This window comes from Carassius gibelio, chromosome B1 (assembly GCF_023724105.1).
Source record: "Carassius gibelio isolate Cgi1373 ecotype wild population from Czech Republic chromosome B1, carGib1.2-hapl.c, whole genome shotgun sequence".
Classification (NCBI taxonomy): Eukaryota; Metazoa; Chordata; class Actinopteri; order Cypriniformes; family Cyprinidae; genus Carassius; species Carassius gibelio.
The window spans coordinates 27,418,523-27,442,787 of NC_068396.1; the positions used below are offsets into that span (position 1 = coordinate 27,418,523).

The following is a 24,265-nucleotide window of genomic DNA, read 5'->3' on the forward strand; positions in this document are numbered from 1 at the left end:
AATTGGTCAAGAGTGACAGCCGAAGCATTTTAATGTTACAAACGATTTTAATTTTAAATGAATGCTGTTCTTTTGTTCTTTATATTCTTCAAACAATTTTGAATTGGTTATAATGTGTATTGAGAAAATGAGCATATCAGAATGATTTGTGAAGGGTCATTTGATACTGAAGACTGAAGTAACGGCTTTGCCATCATTTTAAAATATGACAAAATACAGAAAGGTTTTAATTAAAATTGTAGTAATATTTCCCAATATTATTGTTTGATTACTATTTTGTTATTATAGGCGTAAAAGCACCTTTCAAAAACATAAATTCCAAATGACGATAAAAGTTTGAACGGTACATTAATTCATTTTAAAACCTGATTTAATTGTCTAAATACTTTTTTTGGCCCCTGTAGCTGTAGAATTTATATTTACAGACCTATTGTTTGCCCCAATAATGCTAAAACAAAAGTCAAATTACACAAATTTAATTATAGACTTTAATCTTAAGTTTGGCTTACAAAAGTAAATATGAACAGATGTTTTAGTTAATACTTATTAACATTAACAGACATTTCCAAAAACCTTTTATGTGCATCACATATAGTCAGCCAGGACTAAACCTTTTTTTTTTTTTTATCCTATGATCAATGTTTGTCAGCAGCATTTGTATTTTGCCAATATAACATGGCCCACATCTCCAAAAATACCATATACTCAAAGACTTAACCTTGATACAAATGGAAGACAAACGGATGGTCCAATACACCAGAAATGTTCTGAATCTGAACGTCTTCTAATAAAACTAATTTAGGTTTGTGATGCTTAGAGTGAATGTTGTGAGTATTTTGAATCAGTACAGACTTGCTTCGTTATTTGGATCAGCATGTGTGTGTGCTATAATTTGGAAGACTGGTTATTGTTTGATTCACTCTGTGGTTTGACTGGACTGTGTGACTGAAGAAAATCAGTGATTATGGAGGCCATGGACTCAGGTTTGTTGAGGTGAATATGATGATCCCCTTCTACATTAACAATGGTGGCCTGCAGAAGAGCGAGAAAGATATTTCTAGATAATACCATCCCAGACAGACATTTTGCACTTATGTTTGTGTGTATGGGCGCACATCTCACTTTTTGATTGGCCCAGCTCTTCAGAATCAAATCAACATATCCATCAGGTAGAGCAAAGGTTTTGAAGAGGCCGTCTTTTGCCCTGAAGAAAGACACATCTTTGATTTTGAAACGGTGAGGAAAAGTATATCACAGGACACAAAAGCAGTCTAATAGTGTGTGTAACTGATGTGTGGATATAATATGATGGGTTTATAACAGTAGTAAAAGTTTGTACCCAGATGCCACTTGGTTTATATATATCTTATTGTCCTACAGTGACATTTAGTTATTTTAAATTTGACAATGCTTTTGTAGCCAAGCATATTTTTCATACTGTACATTATAAGGTTATGATGCCTAAACTGACTTTTAGCATTTAAAATGACTCATTTTCAACTTTCTGTTTTGAAATTATTTAGAAATAATCTTAGAGGATTTAATATCTGCCATTGATTGGTTTCTGGTTATAACAAGAAAATAATGATCTTCTTTTCAGTACTGTAAAGAATTATAATAATAGTGCATGTCTTATTTTCAGCATTTGTGTTTAAATGTGGACAGTGCTTCTCCTGGACATCATGAAACGTGTGGGAAAACTGTGTCTGTGTTTGAACTCACAGCAGTATCATCACTGGGGCTTTAACTTGTGACATCATGTGGAGGCATTGTTCCATATTATAACTCACAGTGTTTTTCTGAAACAAAACCAAATATCACCAGTTCATATTTAAATATGAAGGAACGGACATTTATCATGATGTGTATATTGTGTTTTTATACATTCTTTCCTCAAATAAAAAAAACATCTGTATAGCAGAAACCATGATAAAACAAAAGGAATAAACCACCGAATATGATGATATGAGTTTTTGGAAGATCTGTCACAGATGAATATGGGTCAAACAGTCAAACTAAATCTGAAATCCTGTTATCGTGAATAAACTACAATGTAAAAGGAATGAATAAATATACTGAAATGGCTCACCAGGTTGATCCTGAAATCTCTGGTGAATACAAATCCTTCAAGAGAAAGGAAATCGTTTGGAGAAAAAGTGAGAAAATCTAGGTCCATAGAATAAGAGTGCAATTGGTGTATGTCTTACCTCCCTCAACTTCTCTGATCGCTCGCTCTAACAGAATATCTGCAGACTGATCGGAGAGGGAGGGGTTTGCAGCTTTCAGCCTGAAAGAGGACAATAAAAACGATAAAAGGATAATAATAATAATAAATAACATGTGTTAAAATATATCATGGTTTACAGATAAAATATTAAGCAGCAAAACAGTTTTCAACATATATAACAATAAGCTATGTTTCTTGAGCATTAAATCGGCATATTAGAATGATTTCGGAAGGATCACGTGACACTAAAAACTGGAGTAATGATGCTGAAAACTCAACTTTGCAATCGCTATAAGGTGGACAAATGATAAATCAAAACTTAAAAATTTAAAAAAATGTGTTAAAGAGAAATATTTAGAAAAAAAGTTTGGCAAGAAATGCGTTTACCTTATCCTCCCGTGATATGATCCTATTTTACAAATCATTTATAGCAAACAGCAATATTCAATAAAAAAATAAGAATTTATATCAAATGTAATCATGCTGTGAGATCCAGGCAGATGAAGTCTTACAGTAAAATTATAATTTATTTAAACTCAAAAAGTATAAATGGTACAATTACAGTTTTACTGGAAGACTTTGTCTGCCTGGATAGCACTGCATCAATTACTTATATTCAGAAGTCAGAGAGATCTTAAAATTAGGGGAAAGAATGTGGTACAGCTCAACAGAATACAGAACAAAGACAAAAAACTATACTATACATGTGCTATACAAGTAATAGGCATTTTCACCTTTCTTTGGCTTTCTCATATGTGTAGACCCTCTCTTTCCTCTCCTCCGTCTTGTTGTCATACTGGATTTGATCAGTGATCCCTTTCCTCAAGTTCTTAAAAATGTCAGTCTAAGAAAGGACAAAGAACCATGTATGTTGTTATCATTGACACATGCATGTTGAATAAGTAGTCTTCTGTATGATTAACAGCTAAATGCTCCATTTTTTGTTACCACTTGTGTTGGGAGGAATCCATAAGTATCCAGAAGAACTACGGCATCAATCATCTCTGGGTACAAGGCACTAAACTGGCAAATCAGAAGGAGCTGTTATCACACTCTACATTTACACGACACAAATCATTGGTGGTTCTCAGCTGTTGCAAAACCAAAACTGTATCCATTCAACGACAGCAGATAAAAAACAATGCCAGGCAGCCTTATACTCATGCACAGGAAGATAGCAAAGAGTTGGACCTTTACAGCTCAACGTAATATTAATTCATTTAAGGACTCCATCATTTTAGTACTGTGATAGGGTGCCCCTTTATGTCAGATCTGGGTCATGAAGCAAAACCAGTTGAGAAACACTACTAAACAACTATAACATTTACAGAAATATGATAAAAAAAAGTATGACAGATACTCACTGTTCCTGCCACATTCCCACCTGTTAAAGAAACATCAAATAATAATCCCAAATAATGAACCAAATTCAAAAACAGCTTTTCCTCATTTGAATCTCACGAATATATATATTTTTTTAAAGTTATTTTTAGTGTAATTTCACATACATTCAATTGTAATCCAGTAACCATGATTATTATTATATTAAATTAACACTAATAATAATTATTATTATCCTTTTTTGAAGAGAGATTTGTGCAAGGTAGTGTTAAAGCATTCATGTCTGTGTTTTCCTTTATCTTTACCCACAAATAAATACCTTTAAATTATTAAAAGTTATGACTTAAAACACACACACACACACACACACACACACATACACTTATTTCCTACTGTGTAATCTTAAAATCTTCAATCTCAAAATATATTTTAATTAATGTAAGCTCAAATCCCGGAAAATAATGCTGCAGGAGCTCAACAAATGGGATCATCATCTGGTTGTGAATAAGGGTGACATTTAGAGTAGTAGAGCATTACGAAGTCAGGTTTATGGCACTCATAGCGGGTCATGGCATCCTCATACCTTTCACACACAAAAGTGTACTTTGACCTGACAGTAACTGAAGACAGCAGTAAAAAAAGCTGACTCACCCATACTATGCCCCATGATAGAGAACCGTTTCCACTGAAGAGCTGCAAACAAATGCAGAAAAAAATACCTATTCAATTAATTTTGCCTTCTTTTCCAGTAAAAATAAAAACAAGTGGTTAAGATGATTCTTTAATGTTTTTAGTCAAACCTTCTACAACTCGCCGCACGTCTGCTGCGTACAAAGGGAAGTTGTAAAAGCATCCATCAGGCCTGTGAGATGAGAGACCATGACCTGGAAAGTCAATGGCTACGAATCTCCAGTCTGGAAGAGAGATGAGGAGAACAGAAACCAGTTTCACTGCATTCATGCTTGTAGATGAGATGTGAAAGAATGAATTAATATTTATCCATGTGGACCTTCATAATGTTCATAAATTCTCTGAAACACTATACCTTTGGGAAGCAATGGAATCAGGGAGTTGAACGTCCCACAGTTGTCAGCCCAACCGTGCAAGCACAGCACGGGACGGCCATTAGAAGGACCCCAAACCTGACCTCTTATCTCTCCCCACGGGACAGTCATTCTGAACTCAGACGCTGTGTCAGAATACAGAAGAGTCATAACCGTGTATATTCAATAAAACATGAAAACTAGTGACCAGTGCTCCCTACATGTATTTAAAAGTTAATTTTGATGATGAATGTTACTCTCAAGGCTGATTCTTACCTGCTCTCCTCATTCTGTTTGTGGCTAAGTGTCTGAGGCTCGTGAAGGCAGGCAGCATTCTCACACCCTGGAGTGCAGATCAACCCCCCTTACAAGATCAGGATAAACTTATGTTTAAATGAAAAAGAGACACATTTTGGACTTTAACTTACGCCTTATTCAATTGATCATGACATGCAAACACAAAAGTTCGCTGACTAACTTCACAGATGCAGAACAGACAGACATGCGACTAGAATAGTGTAGCATATGAATTCAGAAGCTGTTATGCTCCTAGACAGTCCTGGGACCTTATAAGGATATACGACTATATGAAACACACGTTAATACGTTAAACTTACGTCAAGGGATATTTATTATCGCCTGCTCTTCTAGTTCACTGTTCACAAGTACTTCTCGCACTGTGACTGAGCAAAGCGCAGACTATCCAGTGACTTTTAAATGATGTCTTCGCCGCTGAATGTTTATTTCCCGAAAAATGCATCTCGAAAATAAATAAAACAATCAAAAAAAGATTTTTTTATTTTATTTTAAATTTGACACACACTTCACTCCACTACTGTTTCATTTAGCATTACTGTGCCCCGTCCGACTTTTATATTGAAAATATCCGGTCACAAGGGAAAGCAGGCGTTTGCACTAATCGTGGCTTCACGCGTCCGGACCTGAAACCCAAAACACCAGGTAAACGCTGATACACAGTGAAATATGATTTGAATGTGATGCCTGCCTCATAATGTCCTAGTTTCTGTACTGTGTGACTCATTCGACGTATTATTCAGTTTCTTTTTAATCAGAAAACCCCATGATGTAATCAGACACCTAATAAGCCATGTAGCGACGAGACCTACAATGAATGCCAAATCAATGAATTATGAGGACAACTGACACATTTATGTATTCGCAAATATTGAACTGCAAATTGTTTATAACTCAACGCTGTTTATATTGCAGGACTCCGGCGCTTTCATTCCTTGATTCAGAGTGTGATTCAGTCTCGGTGTGGACGCAATGGAGGTCCGCTTCACGCGAGGCAAATCCGCGATCCTCGAGCGCTCGCTCACGCGTCCCAAAACGGAGGTGAGCGTGAGCGCGTTCGCGCTGCTCTTCTCTGAGATGGTGCAGTACTGCCAGAGCCGCGTGTACTCGGTGTCGGAGCTCCAGGCCCGGCTGGCGGACATGGGCCAAGGGGTTGGAGCCAGCCTTCTGGATGTTCTGGTGATGAGGGAGAAGAACGGAAAAAGAGAGACCAAAGTTTTGAACATACTTCTCTTTATTAAGGTATTTGTAGATCATTCATGACAAGATGTTCTTGACATCACAAGAACAGTTCACCCAAAAATGAAAATCTGCTGTATCAAAGATGAGGTTTTTCAGGGTTTTTTTTAGATTTGGAGAAATTTAGCATTACATCACTTGCTCGCCAATGAATGGCGGTGAATGGGCGCCGTCGGAATAAGAGTCCAAACTGCTGATACGAACATCATAACAATCCACAAGTAATCCACTGAACTCAAGTACATCAGTAAAGATCTTATGTTTGTAAGAAAGTGTGTGTTTGAAAGAAACAAGTCCATTATTAAGCAGACTTAACCATCACTTCTAGAAGTCTATTGTCCGTGATATTACTTCGTCCATCTCCTGTTGTCCTCTCACATCCAAATCCACCAATATATGTGTTTAGAACTGTTTTAGACAGTTTAACTGATGGACTGGAGTCATTATTTGTGGATTATTTTGACATTTTTATCAGCTTGATAACTGTTTGGGCTGTTTGGACTGCACAGGATCCACTGTTGAACAAGAAATGTAAAGCTAAATTTCTCCAAATCTGTTCTGATGAAGGAACAAACTCATCTACATCTTAGAAGGCCTGAAGGGGAGTACATTTTTTTTTTTACTCCTTTAAATTTCACACATCCTATAGTGTTAACCCTTTATTTCTTTCTTCCTAGGTAAACGTATGGAAAGCATTGTTTGGTAAAGAGGCAGACAAACTGGAGCAAGCCAACGATGATGACAAAACATACTACATCATTGAAAAGGAGCCTTTGATCAATGCCTACATTTCAGTACCTAAAGAAAATAGCACCTTAAACTGTGCAGCATTCACCGGTGGCATCGTGGAGGCGATTTTAACCCACAGTGGCTTCCCAGCTAAAGTCACTGTCCACTGGCACAAGGGGACCACGCTGATGATCAAGTTTGATGAGGCAGTGATTGCTCGTGATAAAACTCTTGATGGCAGATAGCAGACTGCTTACTACATTAAGCTTCAAGTTTAGCCTTGTGTCTGGAGTCCCAGCATTGTTTTTTCCCACTCATTTTTATAGCTTTGCTAACAAATTCACTGCATCTAGCACAGATCTCAAAATAACCTCAAGACTGTCTCTAGCTGTTGTTCTTTTTGTAATGATGTTACAGAGGACAAGTCCCCTCGCTTGTCCAGTTCAGTGTAAAATGGCGTCTTTACTGATACACTAATGCATTGAGGGGTTATTTTCAGAAAACTTTAAGACAATATTATTTTGGGGTGTTCATTTTACAAATGTACCATAACAAGACAATAATACATTATAATAAATGGTTAATTAAATTGGTATTGAATTTAGGCTTGGATCTCCGTGGAATTGAGTGTCACTGCATTAATATTGAAAGAAAGAATGTTAACAAACATCATTTAACTTAGTTGCGCAAAATTGTGCAGACATTATATGTCAGTTTAGTGCTAGCAGAGATGCATATGGTCATAAAGTATAACAGAAGTTTTATTTAAAGTGTGAATTATATTTGGACGTCTTGATTTTTGTTTAAGTTGTAAATATTTTCATCACAGTATAATAAAGTCTTTGTAAACTGCAAGGAGTGATGAGGAAATATTATTCCTTAAAAAATTAGCTTATTCATATTTTCTCAGTAAATGTTCTAGAGTAGTTACAATAGTAATTGTAAATACTTGCATAATTATTATTAATTCTTTTAACATAATGTAACATTTTGTCCGCTTCATTGTTTTTTTTTTTTTTAAGTGACATTCGTTTTATTGCATTAACACTAATTCAGTGGTAGGGAACTTTTGTCAAGAACTGGGTTTAACAGCATAATCATGATGTTAGTTTCTTTATTTCCTGTTAATGCTGGAAAAAATCTTAACTATTCCCAAAAAAAAAAAAAAAAAAAATTGAACTATTCCCAGTAAGTTGCATGTTTAGTCTCACACTCTGTAGCACTGAGAAAAAAACTAGCTACAAAACAGAAAAAATATAAAACAGTGTCTGCATCGGACACAACAGCAGTCCAGTGTAGACATGGTGTAAGATTAATGAGTTAAACATGTTCAGAGTTATAAAGCTGTATTTGGTTGCAAGTTTCTGCTTCCATTTTCTCCAAATGTTTTTTTTTCTTCCCCCTAACAGTCACTTAATATGGGTCGAACCCAGTAAATAACTAACACAAAATAATATATTATTCTGTATATAGTAAAAAATCTAACATGGCTCCAAACTGCTTTTTAGCTTCATTATTGAATCACCACGGTTAGAAAATTGTCGACAAAATTGTTTTGCACATCATATTAAATGCAGTAGTCGTTTTCTTTTTTCTTTTGTTGCTTGCTAATAACAGGACCTACTGTAAGTTAAAAAAAAGAAAGAAAACTAAAATATATGTATTTTTTTAATTTGTGATAGAGTTAAATATAAGGAAAAAACACAAGACATCTTTAAATTGGACTTAATACAAAGGTATAACATGTTTTTTTAATATATGAAGGATAATTAAATGTCATTTTTAAAATAGAGAAAATTAAGTGGCACAAGTACGTACATTCTTCTTTATTTCGAAGAAGAATTGAGAAAAAATCCGAACACACACACACAAAAAATCCATTTCACGGCATCACGCTTAATATATATGAATAATACACAACAAGCTCTATTTACAGTATAACCACACGCTATGAAGTATTTATGCAGCCTCAGCGCGTGTCATATAATACTGTCTTGTCACGTGACCTCATCGGAAGTCGCCTGTGCTGCTCGCGAGTGGACGCTTGTTGTAAACATGCGGTAACCGGACAGGAAGCCAAGCCAGCTGAACAGACTCGGTCCCCTTGTGTGCTGTGAATCAAACTGGGATTTTAATGCCGACAGCCTCTGTGTGTGATTTTAAACCGCTGACATGGCTGAGGTGGACGCGAATAAAGACGATCATATTTACTCCGGTGAGTGATCATAACGCTTGCGATGTGACGATTATGAACTAGATTCTGATTGTAATGTGTATATATTTTTTTTTGAGCCTTTCATGGGTGTCAGACGCAAAAATGGAAATATAATTCTATTTTTTATTAAATGGATTTCAAAATAGTGCGTTTATTTCTATATTTTGATTGTGTATCGTATTATGTAGTGCACAAAAGTGCTTAGTTAGGATGCACAACAATATCACGTCAAAGATTTGAGTCTGTTTTTCGGTCACGAGCACAGGATCAGACCAGGTTATTATTATTTTTTTTGTTTGCTTGGTCTTGCAATATTTCATTGATCTGAAAGTAAATAAATAGCTGTTTTGGTATGCACATTGCAAGTGCTTTTATGATGATTCATGTCTTTCCTGTCCTACGTCCTCAACAGAGCTCACATAAATATTTAGTTTTGAGCATTGTGCAAGCTTGTGAACCTTCATTCATCAGGCAGATTCCTGTGGTAACCATTTATGTTTAACTTATGTTCAGTGGCATAACTACCATTGATCAATATGGTAGTTAAAAAATGCAACGTAGGTGTTGTCCCCAGTCCTTAATATTTGGCTACATCATCGCTTATCCTGTTTGTGAATAGCCCTGTTTGACACTTGTTGAAAGATTTTGTGGTTTGGATGATTCATTATCACATAATGAGGCTGGAGAGACTGCTGTGTTAGTACATTTATTGTGTATGTGATTTATTTTCCGCTTGTTTTCTGATTTTCTTCCTTGTTTTTGTGTCACATTGACCTCATTCCTGCAGTAACACCACAATGGGCTTACGGAGTCATAAATGTTACTGGAAATTATAACTAGCTTACATTTGCCAGCTGTTTTCATTTTCATTTCACTTGGTTTATAATGACCATAAAATCGCTGAATGTGTGGAGAATATAAACCTGATCTGCTCAATAAGAGCCAGTGAATCAGATATATTGAAGTTGTAGATTGGAGGTGTATTGTTGTTCAGTCTGATTGTTGATGGATCCTGTTGCACGTTTCATTGTTTTCAATTCTAAAATCCCACCACAATATTCAATTTCATGGAGTAGTTCAAGTTTGTGACTAAAATACAGTTGTATATATATATATATATAATATACACACACACAAATATAAAGCTAATAATGGTAAATTGGGCTGTTTTTATGTAGCTAAATATTAAGGTAATAAAATATCGTATTTGCTTTCTTTTTTGGTCTTATTGTGAAAATCATTCTAATCTTTAGCAACTTGTTCCCCCACTAAAATTACTTTCTGCTAGTTATTTGATCAAGTTAACCCACAATCAAAAACCTATTTAAGAATAGAATAGAATATTTCAGAAAATCTTAATTCGGTTTAACTTTGTTAATGTAATAGCCTCTTTAATACCAATTATCAACATTCAGTCATTTCAAAACAGATCAGAAAAAGTACTACATTTTTTTTCTCAAAAATATGTTAAATTATGGAGGTAAAATGGTCTGCGTTTGCATACACCAATTCACGTTATATATAAAGGTACGTTCACACAGAACACATTTCTTTTCCTTGAAAAACAAGCAATAGATGGAAAAGCTTCTGTGGTTCTGTCTAGCTTTTGTGGTTGCATCTTTTGCAGCACATGAAAATAAAAAATGCTGCTCTCAAGTTAATGGAAGACCTCTCTTTTTAAATGTTTTTTTTTTTAGTGTTTTTCTATATAAATGTCTCCTAGTTCAACATACAAGAAAAATATCTTGTTTTTTTTCTAGTGTTGCTCCAAAATTGTTTTTAATTTACAATTGATTTTTTTTTTACTGAAACCAAAATAAAAATGTCCGGATGTCATCTCTGTGATAGCACTATTATAACACGCTGATAGCCAAACCCTTGACTTATTATGACAGCAGAAGCGTGTGAGGAGCCAATGTACACCTGAGCTCCGAAAACATGCCTACCTGTAAAGCTGGAAGGATGAGATTTTTCAGCTATTTTTCAGCATTTGATTGACTCTATCACTTCCAGTCACACTGCAACGCTCATGTGTGGCTTCAGACGCCCACATCCACTGCAATTTTGTTGTGAAGATTCCTATCTCTTCACTAGACTACAATGATAATCTTCCTGTGTTATACAGTAAGAAGTATGTGGTGAATTTGAGGCCCTGTGCTATAAGGCAAGATTCCAGTAGCTCAGCTCTGACAGGCTCAGTTTTGCATCTAGATGAACAATAATGGGTTTGATAAGAGAGACCAATGGGAGCCAATAGGTAGAGCTTCATAAACTCTCTCAGTCTCTATCCATTTTTGCTTAATCACGCAGTCATCGGGAGGTCAGATGTTCAAGAAAGTAAAGAAATCAGGGAAATCACGTCAGCTTGGATACTCTGTGTGAACAGTTCAGGAACTTAAAGGAACACAGATTGTCTGTACTTTCTGCTGTGCGGTACTAAAACGACAGGAAATTTCCCATATATCAGCCCACGCACGCTGCGATCATTAATCTTATTTAAGTGACTGACTCACTGACTTTTGTCTTTTGTGTTTCACTTTGCGTTCAGTATAGATTAGACGCTGTCACTTTGGATTGTGATTTATGAGGCATGAAAAATGGTGTTCCACCATATTTCCGCTACATATAGGCGTGTGGCTGTGTATATTATGATTAATCTCAATAAAAACAAAATTAATATGGCATTAGTATCATGAAATCATCTGTTAATTAAATAAATACATACGTAATGCATTTGCTTAAACCATCTTTCCTTAACTTGTAATAAAAAGCACTTCACACTGTTATCTACAAAACAGATAACAGCGTGAAGTGTTTTTTGCTTTCTTAATTTTACTGTGAAATATTGCAATACTATTTAGTATCAGTATAATACAATTTATTATTATTATTTTTTTTAAATGGTCGTATTGACATGTAATCACAACATATTTCCCCAATTTTTCCAGGCCTACAAACACTGTTTATACAGTTTTTAATCACAAAAATCATCGATGGATCATCAAATCGTGCAGCCCTAGTGTAAAACCTTGTGTGATTTTATAATTTAGTCAGTGATATATCAATCACATGACAGACAAAGAACTGCCAAGATTATGGCAGTAATAACTGCTCATTGTGGTAGAGCTAGTGCATAAGAAACACAGGACTGAATGAATCATTTACTGTTTTGGTTTGCACAAAAAAAAAAGTCTTTACAGAATTGCACAAGAAAAACATGCTTTCACCACTTTCAAAAGTCATATTTTCTGTAGTTTCAGAAATGCTTAGAAACACTTTTGGGAAGTGTATACTCAGTGATCCGTGAAGAAAGAAAGAAAGAAAAAGAAAAAAGCATAATTTGGACTGCTCCACAGAACATCTGTATAGGAAGTGCATAGGCAGGATTGATATTTTTACACTTTTTCACTGTGAGAAATGAAGACAAGTTGTTAAACTTGAGGGCACACTAAGAGACTGAAAGAAAATCCAGCATTCACTCACAAACCATCCATGCTAATTAAAGACGTGTCCTTGACAAACTAATCAGTCTTAAGCCCCTTTCACATGACTTGCTACGGAGAGAAGCATTAAGGTTTGCTGCATTCCAGGTCAACAATGAAGCCTTGACAAAATGTTGTTCTTTTCGAAAGGTTTTTGACCATTTGCCCGGTCTCAGGTGATCTCGCATCACTTTAAGGAAGAGAACGTTTATCAGATCTCAGGTCGTGCACGTATAGGCGAACTCTGTCTTCCTAAAGTAGACTGAGGTTCACGTCCTTAGGCTCTAGCTGTCTTTCAAACTGTCTGGTGATCTTAGCGTGAACTGTGATTCAAACCGTAAGATTTTATTTCTAAATATTTAAAAAAAAGTCTCATTCTCACAATACTGCATTTAATAACTGGTTTTGATTTTAATTTATTTTAAAATGTAATTTATTCATGTGAATTTTGTGTCATTGTGAATTTAACGCACCCTTAAAAAGTATTAATTTAATTCAAAACAACTACAACTTACTGAATCTAAACTTGGTAATTTATGTGAATGTAATTTAAAGGGTATTGGACAAACAAAGAGACTATTTACATTGAGCTTCATCCCAATGGTACTATCAGTGTCTCTCTTTCTCTTCCAGAAGAGGATAGGCTTCTGTTTCCGGTGACAGGCTATGGTTCGAATGACTGCAGGGATGAGTATAGCAACCCCAGGCCGTCCCCGGTAACTGGTGGATGGATCGGTGCTGACCAAGAAGAAGCATTGCGCAGGAAGTTAAAATATTTCTTCATGAGTCCTTGTGAAAAGTACCAAGCCAAAGGCCGAAAACCTTTTAAACTGGTATTGCAAATACTGAAGATTCTTATAGTAACTGTACAGGTATTTAAATTACTCCCTTTTCTTAGAAACAATTTCTACAGCTCAAATACTCATCCCAAAGCTTACTAAAGACAGCGTTGCTGCTCAAAGTCTGTTTTACTCCCAAATTATTCTTTAACCACTATGACATGCCCTACTATGGGCCCATCTAAATTCACCTTTGGTTTCATGCTCTGAAGTGTCACAGAGTTTAATAGGCATGAATTTCTCTTGTAGATTTTTATAGCTACACTTTGAAACCAAGATCACATTATTCAATGCTAATTGGGAGGACATTTCTAAAACATAGCTCTAACAAAATATCTATATCTATCTATCTATCTATCTATCTATCTATCTATGAACTCGAACATAAAATATATTTTAATTTAGTAATTATTATTTATTTATTTAAATAAATGCAGCCAATTTTTGTTCTCATTTGGCAATTATTAATTGTTATTAAAAATCGTTCCTCTCTTTTTTTGCTGTTTTATTATCTCTAGCTGGTGCTTTTTGGCTTAAGCAATGAGATGGCGGTGACGTTTAAAGAGGAAAACACAGCTTCATTTAAACACCTTTTTCTCAAAGACTACGATGATTCAAATGATGCGGTTTCTGTTTACACACAGAGTGATGTTTATGACCACATGTTTTACACAATAGAACAGGTAATGTATCAATTTACTAATTCATATGTTTTGAGGGATATGTTTGAGTAATGAGCTCGGTGATAACTCAGTCATAACACAATTTGGCTTACGTTCAGCCTCTGTCTTCTGAAAGTAGCTTGTCTGTTTGGCTGTATAACTGCTTAAAGGGTTAGTTCACCCGAGAATGACATTTTGTCCATCTTCTACTCACCCTTGAAGCATCCTAGGTGTGTGTGACTTTCCTCTTTCAGAATAATCCAGTCTTGCAAGCCTTTTAATGGAGGTTGTGAAGTGGATGTTTGTCAGCAGTTCAGAAGAGGTGAAATAAAGTGCACACATCTGCAATAAAACGTCCTTCACACGGCTCCGGGGGTTGAATTAAGTAAGATAATAATCCAGATTTCAAATGTCTAATTCGTGAGCAGCATTTTGTTTTATTCTCTCTCTGCGCTCGTCACTAACCCCGCAGCGCTGACAAACATCCGCCTGCACGCCTTCCAGTTCCCAACAATCAACAGAAGTGAGGAAAAAAGTGTTCATTACGTTTTATTGTACATATATTTTTAACTTATCAATACGCATGGATTTGCTACAGAAGGCCTTTATTCACCCCCCGGAGCCATGTGAGAGACGTTTTATTACAGATTCGAGCACTTTATTTCACATCTTCTGAACAGTTACCAACAAACATCCGCTTACCCCCATTGAAAGGCTTGGAAGAGCAAGAACAATTTTTAATATAACTTTGAATGGATTATTCTGAAAGAGCAAAGTCACATACACCTAGGATACTTCGAGTGTGTGTAGAAGATGGACGAATTTTCATTCTTTGGTGAACCAACCCTTTAAGTGTATTTTTTTAATGCATATATGTGTATATATATATATATATATATATATATATATATATATATATATATATATATATATATATATATATATATATATATATATATATATATATATATATATATATATAGTTCAAGTCTGCTTTATTGTCAATTTCTACATGTACAGTACATACATGCAGAGAATCGAAGTTGCGTTACTCTCAGACCCCGGTGCATACAGATAACATTAACATTAAAGCCTTAAAAAAAATCTAGATCAAATATAAAATGTACAACTATACAATAAGGCAATGTAAAAAAAAAAAAAAGGCATACAATAAAATTAAAAATAAAGTTAAATAAAGACAGCATTTATATATAATTTTTATTTTTTATTTTTTATATAAAACTATATTATTCATCTGCAGCAGCTATTCTGCCTTTTCCAGCTGGAGTTTGGTCACGAGTGGTCATGTTTATTTTTAATGCCTTATATTTCTATATATACTTTATATTCTTTGCATTTGTCTTTCAGTACCTGGCTTTGCCAGAGAATACAGTGGGCCGTTATGCATATGTGTACAATGTGGGTGTGAATGGAAGTGCGCTCTCTCTGTGCCAGCAGTATTATAAAAAAGGCAGGATCGATCCAGCTAACGACACCTTCAACATCGATCCGCATGTGGTCACAGGTGACAGTTTTCCAGCCTCCGTTTCATCCCAAGTTTATTCCTGTTCTGATTTTAGTTGTTGTTGTTTTAACCAAAACAGACGTTAAGATCAAGGCAAAGACTTAAAGGGGGGTTGAAATGCTATTTCATGCATACTGAGTTTTTTACACTGTTAAAGAGTTGGATTCCCATGCTAAACATGGACAAAGTTTAAAAAATTAAGTTGTACGTTTGAAGGAGTATTTCTGTTCCAAAAAAACCTCTTCCGGTTTGTCACAAGTTTCGGAAAGTTTTTTTCGAGTATGGCTCTGTGTGACGTTAGATGGAGCGGAATTTCCTTGTATGGGTGCTAAGGGCGCTTCTGCCGGAAGAGCGCGCGCTCCCGTATAGCAGAGCACAGACATTCACTGATCACAGCGAGAGCGTCACGAAATGTCACAAAAGAAGTGTTTTTTGGTTGTGAGGGCAAGACAACCCTGCACAGATTACCTAAAGAGAAACAGCATTAAGGGACCAGTGGATGGAGTTTATTTTTACAGAGCATCAACGGAGTTGTGCAAGTGTTTGTGTTTGTTCCCTGCATTTCGAAGATGCTTGTTTTACAAACAAGGCCCAGTTTGACGCTGGATTTGCGTATCGTTTATTTCTTAAGGATAATGCAGTCCCAACGAAAAAGGGTCACGATCGTGTGTTGGAACCGCAGGTGGTGAATAAAACTGCTTCAAATATCTCTGTGTTGTTAACTTAGCTATCAGCACGTAAGCACATCAAGTTAACAACATGCGATGTTGTCATCAAACTGCACTTTCCACATGTACACCTTAAAAAAAAAAAAAAAAGACGACATAAAGTGGAACTTAGTCATTTTCCAAAACCGCTAAGCAAATATATACAGTTTCAGTACATACCACATAGAGACGTTGTTGCTGATGCTGCTCTTGTTAAATTTCAGCCTCAGGATCTGATTCTGGATCATAAATAAACGGCTGAATCTGACTGTTAGCCATGATTTGTTTTGGTTGGTTTTTCCCTCACGGTAATGTCACAGCTTCCAAACGCTCTCAACGCAAAAGCCTACTGGCGCTCGTGATTCTTTAGCTCCGCCCACACGTCACACCTCTAGGCGCTCGTGTTTTTCCGGGAAAAATCGGTACAGACTATCTTTCTCTTATGAATATAATAAAACTAAAGACTTTTTGGAGTTATGAAGGATGCAGTACTACTCTATAGATACTCAAGATTAACAGGATATTGAGTGAAAACGAGCATTTCACCCCCCCCCTTTAAGGAACCTGAAATATTAGTTTTGAATTATTGTATTATTTTATTATTCATAATTATAAATTTTTGTTTTTTAATTTTAATTTTTGTTGAAGAAGTTGATGAAACTGAAAGCTCTTGTTACTTCCTCCTTTGCACATTGTTATTACTTGCAGTTCCTTGTCACTGAGTGTACCACAGGATTCACTTTCAAAAAAAAAAAAAAAAAAAACCTCTTGCTGTTGAGCAGCCTGAGGACCCTGTCGGTCACTGCAGCTGGTTCAGGTTCAGTTGGTGATGATTTTGTCTCTTCCTCTCTGTAGACTGTATTGGAGTGAACCCTCTGTCCACTCCCACAGCAGGTCTGGGCCGTGATTACAGGAACTTCACCCTCAAGTTTTACAAGTAAGTTAAACAGGGGGTTTTGAATGCGAGTTTCAAGTGTGAGTTGATAATCTAAAACTCTAATATCAACACACTCTCTCTCAGGCTCATTAATGTCACCATACAGTTCCAGCTGAAGGCTATAAATATTCAGACCATCATCCACAATGAAATTCCTGACTGCTACACCTTCTTTATCACGGTGAGTTTCATCAAAAACAAAAAGATTAAACTTGCTTTAACAAATCTGTTAACAGAAATTTGACACAGAGAAAAACCAATGTGCATATAAGGATATATAAATGATAAAATTATTTAAAGAATGGGTAATTTTAAAATGTTTTTTTTTTTTAAATACCCTTTAATTTGAAAAATCTGTGATTTTTTTTAGTTTTCAGCCCAGTGTATCGAGATTTTCTGTTTCAAATCTGGCCTACTGGAATTTAGTTTTAACTAAATAGTAATTTCATAAATATCTATATGTTAATATTAAATATTTTAGTTTTGTATGATCTCATTTAGTTTTGTACGATCTCAAGTCGATCTCATATAATAAATATATATATTAGTGTATATATATTAGTGCTGTTGCAGTCCAAATAAGTTTTTGTTACATTATGTATTTTTTGGATGCAATCAATCATTTGACAGCACTAATATATATTTATATCTATATATCTATCTATCTATATTCAGTGCCTTCCGTAAGTATTGGAACAGTAAAGACAAAATTGCTTTCTCTGCTGTGGAGTCAAGACATTTGCAAATATGATTAAAAGATGAATATGCAACAAAACTACAGAACTTTTAGAGTTCATCCCACTATTTGATGTGAGCATAAGTATTGGAACAGTTGAATTTAAGGCAGATGTAAAAGATTAAAAGCTAACGTTTAGTTGGAGATCTCTTGTATGCAATGGGAGCAGTGAGTCTGCAACCCATAGACATCACCAGACTCTTGCTCTTATGCTTTGAAATGCTTTTCTCCAGCCTTTAATGCAGCCAATTCCAACTGTTGCTTGTTTTGGAGAGTTTCTGTCTTTAGTCTACTCTTCAGCTGGTGAAATTAATGTTCAATCGGGGTTCATTTTTACAGCTTTTATGATTTGTCGATCATCAGCTACTGTTGTTCTTCTCAGCTGATCAGGTCGTCGTTGGCTGTTGATGTCGCTGGTAGTTTCCAAACTCTTGATTTCTCCATGCTCTTAGTTTTTCCTATAGTTCAAATTAACTTCCTCTTTTCTTTTAGCATCCAAATTGCTTGCTTTCTTGACTCCACCGCAAACTGAACAATTTTTTCTTTACTGTTCCAATACTTATGGAAGGCACTGTATATATTAGTGTACAGTAGGATCTAGATTTAGATTTAGTTTTCAATTTGCCAAGTGTGTTAGAGTGCATAATTAATAATTTATATATATATATATATATAATTTGATAGACTGTATATAATTGGCCCTGTTTTCTGTTCAGATTCTGCTGGATAACAAAGCTCACAGTGGTAAAGTTAAAATCAGTCTTGATAATCAGGCCTCCATTAAGGAATGTAAAGACCCCAGTGTGTCTGGCCACGGTAAACTACCCCACATCTCAGTTTTTACATTGTGGATGTAACATGCTCGTACTCATGCTGTTTCTCTGTCTCCAGCTGATAGTTATGCTCGCGTGTGGTTTGATGTGGTGGTTATAGTGGTTTGTATTTTATCTCTGCTCCTCTGTGGTCGCTCTATCATCAGAGGAATCATTCTTCAAAATGTAAGACATTGTATCAGACAAATCCACATTAATGTGACCGTGATCACACAGCAAATCCTGCACTAACATTCTCTCTTCTATTTCTCTTCAGGAGTTCGTGAAGTACTTTAAGAGCTCTCTGAAGCGTGATGTCTGTTGGGGAGACACAATGGAGTTTATTAACGGATGGTATATTCTGCTCATCATTAGCGACGTGCTCACTATCACAGGCTCCGTCATTAAGATCGGCATTGAGCTAAAGGTCAGTCAGCGGAGAAAATGGAAATTCTGAAACATGTATGTGTAAGGAGGCATTGCATTGGGATATTTCTTGATACTCTGTTTTAACCCTCAGAACCTCTCTTCCTACGATGAGTGCGGGATCCTCCTGGGCACCTCAACGCTGTTGGTTTGGGTTGGAGTTATTCGCTACCTCACCTTTTTTCAGAAGTACAATGTGAGAAACAAACACACCCACACACCAGTGTTCATGCAGTTACACTGGCCATTTTTTTCATTGTTTCGTCAATTATTTTTAACAATGTTACGAACGTTTCTAGATTTTCAACTATCATCAGCTGAAAATAAATGGAATATAAGTTTAAAATTTGAAGTATATCACTATACTGTACTATACTTTGTACTATACTTTGACGAACATACTTTGAAATAACAACTGTATTCTTTTTTTGTGCCTTTTTATTTTTGTGCCGTTCACTCTCATCATTAAATGATCTTGTAATATCACCACCTATCTAGTGAGATGTTTTTTTTTTTTTTTTTTTAGGATGTGGATTTTATTTACTATATGGTGTTTTCCTTTTTTCAGATTCTCATTGTGACTTTACGAGCTGCATTCCCTAACGTGATCCGTTTCTGTTGCTGTGTGGCGGTGATCTACCTCGGTTATTGCTTCTGTGGGTGGATTGTGCTGGGACCCTACCATGTTAAGGTACACAAATTCAGTATAATTCAATTTTAATTAAAATAATTCAATGTGGTACTACGGTACATGGAATATGTCTAAAAAACACAGATTTGGTTCTGAGTAAAATAAAAAATTCCATCTGGTTAATAAAAGTATTCCCTGTGTTGTCAATTTAATTTCATACATGCGATATACCGTATTTTTCGGACTATAAGTCGCACCTGAGTATAAGTCGCATCAGTCCAAAAATACGTCATGACGGGGTAAAAAACATATATAAGTCGCAATGGACTGTAAGTCGCATTTATTTAGACCCAAGAATCAAGTGAAAATATTACCGTCTACAGCCTCGAGAGGGCGCTATATGTCTTCAGTGTATGCTACAGGAGCAATGAGGAGCATAGAGCGCCCTCTCACTGCTGTAGACGGTAATGTTTTCTCTTGGTTCATTTCTCTCAGTTCATGTCAAATTAATTTTGATAAATAAGTCGCACCTGACTATAAGTCGCATGACCAGCCAAACTGTGAAAAAAAGTGCGACTTATAGTCGGGAAAATACAGTAATGAAATCCAGAGGAATCCGAACCAGAATGTTTTTAGAGACTGTAAAAGCGTCTGTATTATTTATACTGTTAATATATCATTCAAACATTTGACATCAGTAAGTTTTTTTTTTTTTAAGAAATGTATTATTTTAGTCAGCAAGGATGCATTAAATGAATCCACTGACATTAGAGACATTTCTAATATTATAAAAAGTGCTGTTCTTTCAAACTTTTTCACAGTAGTAGTATCACCATTCCCATAAAAATATTAGGCAGCACAACTGCTTTAAACATTGATAATAATAAAAAAAAAAAGATTATTGAGCAGTAAATCAGCATATTAAAACGATTTCAGAATGATAATGTGAAAATTCAGCTTTAAAACTCATAAATGAATTACATTTTAAAACACGTTCAAATAGAAAACAGTCATTTTAAGTTGTAATAATATTTTACAATTTCTTTTAAATAAACAAATGCACACGTGTCTTCTCTCTCATTGTATATGGCATGTTTGTTTTGTGTCCTCAGTTCCGCTCTCTCTCGCTGGTGTCTGAGTGTCTTTTCTCTCTGATCAATGGAGATGACATGTTTGTGACCTTCAGTGGCATGCAAGAGAGCAGCATGCTGGTCTGGGTCTTCAGTCAGGTGAGTTCACCTTCACGTCCTCACACAGGTGCGTACACGGCACATGCTACAGGATTCACAGCAGTAAATCTACTCTTTCTTTGCAGGTTTACCTCTACACGTTCATCTCTCTGTTCATTTACATGGTGCTCTCTCTCTTTATCGCTCTTATCACTGGAGCGTACGAGACCATCAAGGTAAGAGTGAAAGACGAGGCAGATGCAGAGATAGAAGTGAAAAACATGTTTTTGTTAATGATATCCTCTCACACACACATATACAAACATACTTGTCTTTGTAAAATAACTATTTAAACCATGCATTTTTTTTATTTTAATTACTTTTTTAATCTGTTGGTTTTTTTATCAGTTTTACTTCATTTTCTTAATGATCTATTTTTGTATTCCTGTCACTGTAAATGATCAGTATTTTTTCCTGATTAACGCAGAACGATGTTATTATATATATATATATATATGGCAGGTAGTGAAACGAAGTGTGGAGTGAGATGATCCAAACAGCTTGATTATAGTAACATGATATCCTTTCATTTCCCTTCAGCAACAGACTAAGGAGCCTGTCCATATCACTGATCTGCATGCGTTCATCGCTGAGTGCACTGACACACCCTGCTCTGGAAAGTTCCGCGGAATCGAGACCTCGCCGTGCTCTTTCTTCTGCTGCTGTGACAGGTGTGTCACCTTAGAACCAAAGAAAATACTGCTTAACATCAGCCATCATGTATTAACATCATCAAATGTATTGCTGTTACATTCAAAATAATTTGAATGCAGTAGAGAAGAGCACAAATGATACCATTGCATACAAAAATACATTGATGTTAGGTGAAGTATATAATTTCCACTTGTGTTACCAAATAGAATTGAGTACAGTCACCACAAAATCAGACTTTAGTTCCTCGTTTTACTTGGAGACAATTCTGAGCTTAAATACTGATTTAAAATAATAACAAGAAATAGTTTAATAGCTACAATGCTGTTTTTGAAATCAAATCTTTGTTGTGTCAGGAGACACTGGCATCTAACAATGCCTTGAAAAAAACAAGAAAAAAAAACAGGTAATATTAAAGAAATCAAGCACGTACCTGCCTTTAAATGGCAAGAGGCACCGTGCACATTAGAAACAGGCAGAGCCACAAATTAATTCTATTCCACATATCCTATCTTTTTACAGGAAAAAATTAATTAGCAAGTAACATGAAATTTTGAAGTTGAAAGATTGCAATGTTTTTTTTTTTTGTTTTTTTTATTATAAATCTGAAAAATCCTTTTTTTACAGTGTGCTCTGATCTTAATATCCAATCAACAACTGATGCATAGAATCAATTCCTTGCACTACATTTTCTTTTTTCTGTAATCCAATATGGAAGAAAAGATTGTTCACTACTTCCTTGTCATTGCGACTTTAAACAGTGATAGCAAAAAACATTTTCATATAAAATACATGTTAGCATAAAGAAATGACGTATTTGAGTTTTTAGTACTATAACTGAAGGCTGTAATCGTGTCTGTTGGTGTAACCCTGCAGAACTACCACATATGAGGACGTCCTCCTGGTCAACTAGTCAAGGGACTTGATGCCTGAAGACCAAACCTCCCTCTGTTGGTCACACTGTGGTACTGCAACAGTGGCAATGTGAGGAAACCTCCAGACAAAATACCCAAGAAGTCACAGTCGCTTCACTTCGGACCTTATGTGGAGAAGAGCACATATGAATAGCTCCAGTCTGGGATAATTTAAGTTTGACCTCAACTTGTTCATAGTTTTAACTTAATTCTGGAGGTTGCTAAAGGCAGCCCTGTACTGCCTCTTAATCTATTAATCTATACGGAAAAAACACTCAGTTGGGAGAATATCAGACTGATAGCAAACTGCACACGTGCAGGCGATATGTACAGTAATCATTCCCTCAATGTTGATCCCACGTTCATTCAGTGCACGTGCTGTGGTGTGCAAGTGGGTCGTCAGTCGCCAATACTAGCAGACAGTGGTCAGTGATTCAGAACTATTGCTGTTTGTTCTGTTGGTTAGCTTTTATGTCTTTGAGTAACGTCTGGACATGTGTAATGTCTGCATCAGAAGGAGACTGAAAGCATTTTGCTGCAGCAAAAGATGAGGAGACCATGTGATTAAACATCTTTTTAAAAACTAGCTCTTATTCCGCATTTAGAGCTGATAAGCTCTATTAATATCATCTCCACCAACCCATAACAAAAATACATGCTCTGCTAGAATCAATTCACAGCCCAGAATGCCTCAGAAACATAGCCTTAACACATTTCTGGTGAGTAGAGCTGGATGTAATTCGGAAAGTAATGACTTAGAGTTGTTTTTTTGTATTTTTTATGAACTTTTTACCAGTAATGACACCTCCATTATTTAATTCCATGCTGATTCAATTTGTTTTATATACAAAAACAGTATCAAATGCAGACTGTAACGTGCAATCTTGTTTCATAAATGATATTAGATGGCCTTAACCTTGATGATTTAGTATTTTGTCGAGAAACACAGACTTTTATGACCACCCTTCATCAGCTTTGTTTTAAAACAGAGGCCTTCAAGAATGCTGTTATAAGATTACTGCTGAGGTCATAGTGTCCTGTTACTATTGTGACATATTAGACCCCTTGACCCATCCATGACTCTCACTTCAGAGGACAAACAAGCCTCATTTTATCTTCTCCGTTATACTTGACTGATAAGAGAAGGGAGAATAAATATTTGAATTCTGGGGCCTGTGCAAGCCATTAATTCAAGTGCAGAATAAGTGGAACCGATCATATTATTTTGATGTCAGCGGATGATGATGATTTTATTTTCCTATTAATATTTCTTTGTTATTTTAATGTGTAATTCAATCATGTTGTAGTGTCGTGTTTTATTTATATTGTGTTGGCTCTGATGCCTTTCTGTTTCAAATGGACTCAATGCGCACAATCTGCAAACAAACCACACTTTCTATTACGAACATGTGAAGCTACACAGGGATGTTGTTCAGAGAAATCACATCACATCATGGGTTGTCAGATGTATACCTGAGATATTACATATTGCATTTTAGCCTGATAAATTGTGGGTTTTCTGATGTTTTGTAATGGAAAAATGTGCAAATAATTTGCTGACAATGGCAGCACAAACAGTATGTCGATAAAATGATGTAGAAGAAT

At 35.6% G+C, this 24,265-nt stretch overlaps 3 protein-coding genes across 7 annotated transcripts; 2 read left to right on the forward strand and 1 right to left on the reverse strand.

The window, feature by feature from the left end:
• Nucleotides 1–474: 474 nt before the first annotated feature.
• Nucleotides 475–5,448, reverse strand: LOC127949080 (serine hydrolase-like protein). Of its 5 annotated transcripts, none has more exons than XM_052546020.1 (13): nt 5,229–5,448; nt 4,888–4,994; nt 4,614–4,757; nt 4,369–4,482; nt 4,220–4,261; nt 3,592–3,611; nt 3,176–3,250; nt 2,962–3,071; nt 2,208–2,287; nt 2,090–2,124; nt 1,723–1,799; nt 1,123–1,204; nt 475–1,032 (listed from the first exon to the last, which is right to left on the reverse strand). In XM_052546020.1, the coding sequence occupies exons 2-13, from the start codon at nt 4,943–4,945 to the stop codon at nt 886–888; spliced, it is 984 nt and encodes a 327-aa protein (XP_052401980.1). In that variant the 5' UTR covers nt 4,946–4,994; nt 5,229–5,448; the 3' UTR covers nt 475–885. The 5 variants fall into 5 exon arrangements, with proteins under 5 accessions (XP_052401980.1, XP_052401981.1, XP_052401978.1 ...); XM_052546021.1 differs by having other exon boundaries at nt 4,888–4,975; nt 5,229–5,367; XM_052546018.1 differs by having other exon boundaries at nt 4,888–4,954; nt 5,229–5,346.
• Nucleotides 5,449–5,455: 7 nt separating this feature from the next.
• LOC127949081 (trafficking protein particle complex subunit 5) lies at nt 5,456–7,749 on the forward strand. Its single transcript, XM_052546023.1, has 3 exons — nt 5,456–5,571; nt 5,842–6,168; nt 6,843–7,749. Exons 2-3 carry the CDS (start codon nt 5,899–5,901, stop codon nt 7,137–7,139), a joined length of 567 nt encoding a protein of 188 aa, XP_052401983.1. The 5' UTR covers nt 5,456–5,571; nt 5,842–5,898; the 3' UTR covers nt 7,140–7,749.
• A 1,154-nt stretch (nt 7,750–8,903) lies between these two features.
• On the forward strand, nt 8,904–24,265 carry mcoln1a (mucolipin TRP cation channel 1a). The gene is made up of 15 exons (XM_052545215.1): nt 8,904–9,109; nt 13,225–13,463; nt 13,949–14,113; nt 15,461–15,617; nt 17,180–17,261; nt 17,346–17,442; nt 18,714–18,813; nt 18,889–18,995; nt 19,087–19,236; nt 19,330–19,431; nt 19,804–19,926; nt 20,979–21,095; nt 21,182–21,271; nt 21,636–21,766; nt 22,623–24,265. Exons 1-15 carry the CDS (start codon nt 9,067–9,069, stop codon nt 22,657–22,659), a joined length of 1,740 nt encoding a protein of 579 aa, XP_052401175.1. The 5' UTR covers nt 8,904–9,066; the 3' UTR covers nt 22,660–24,265.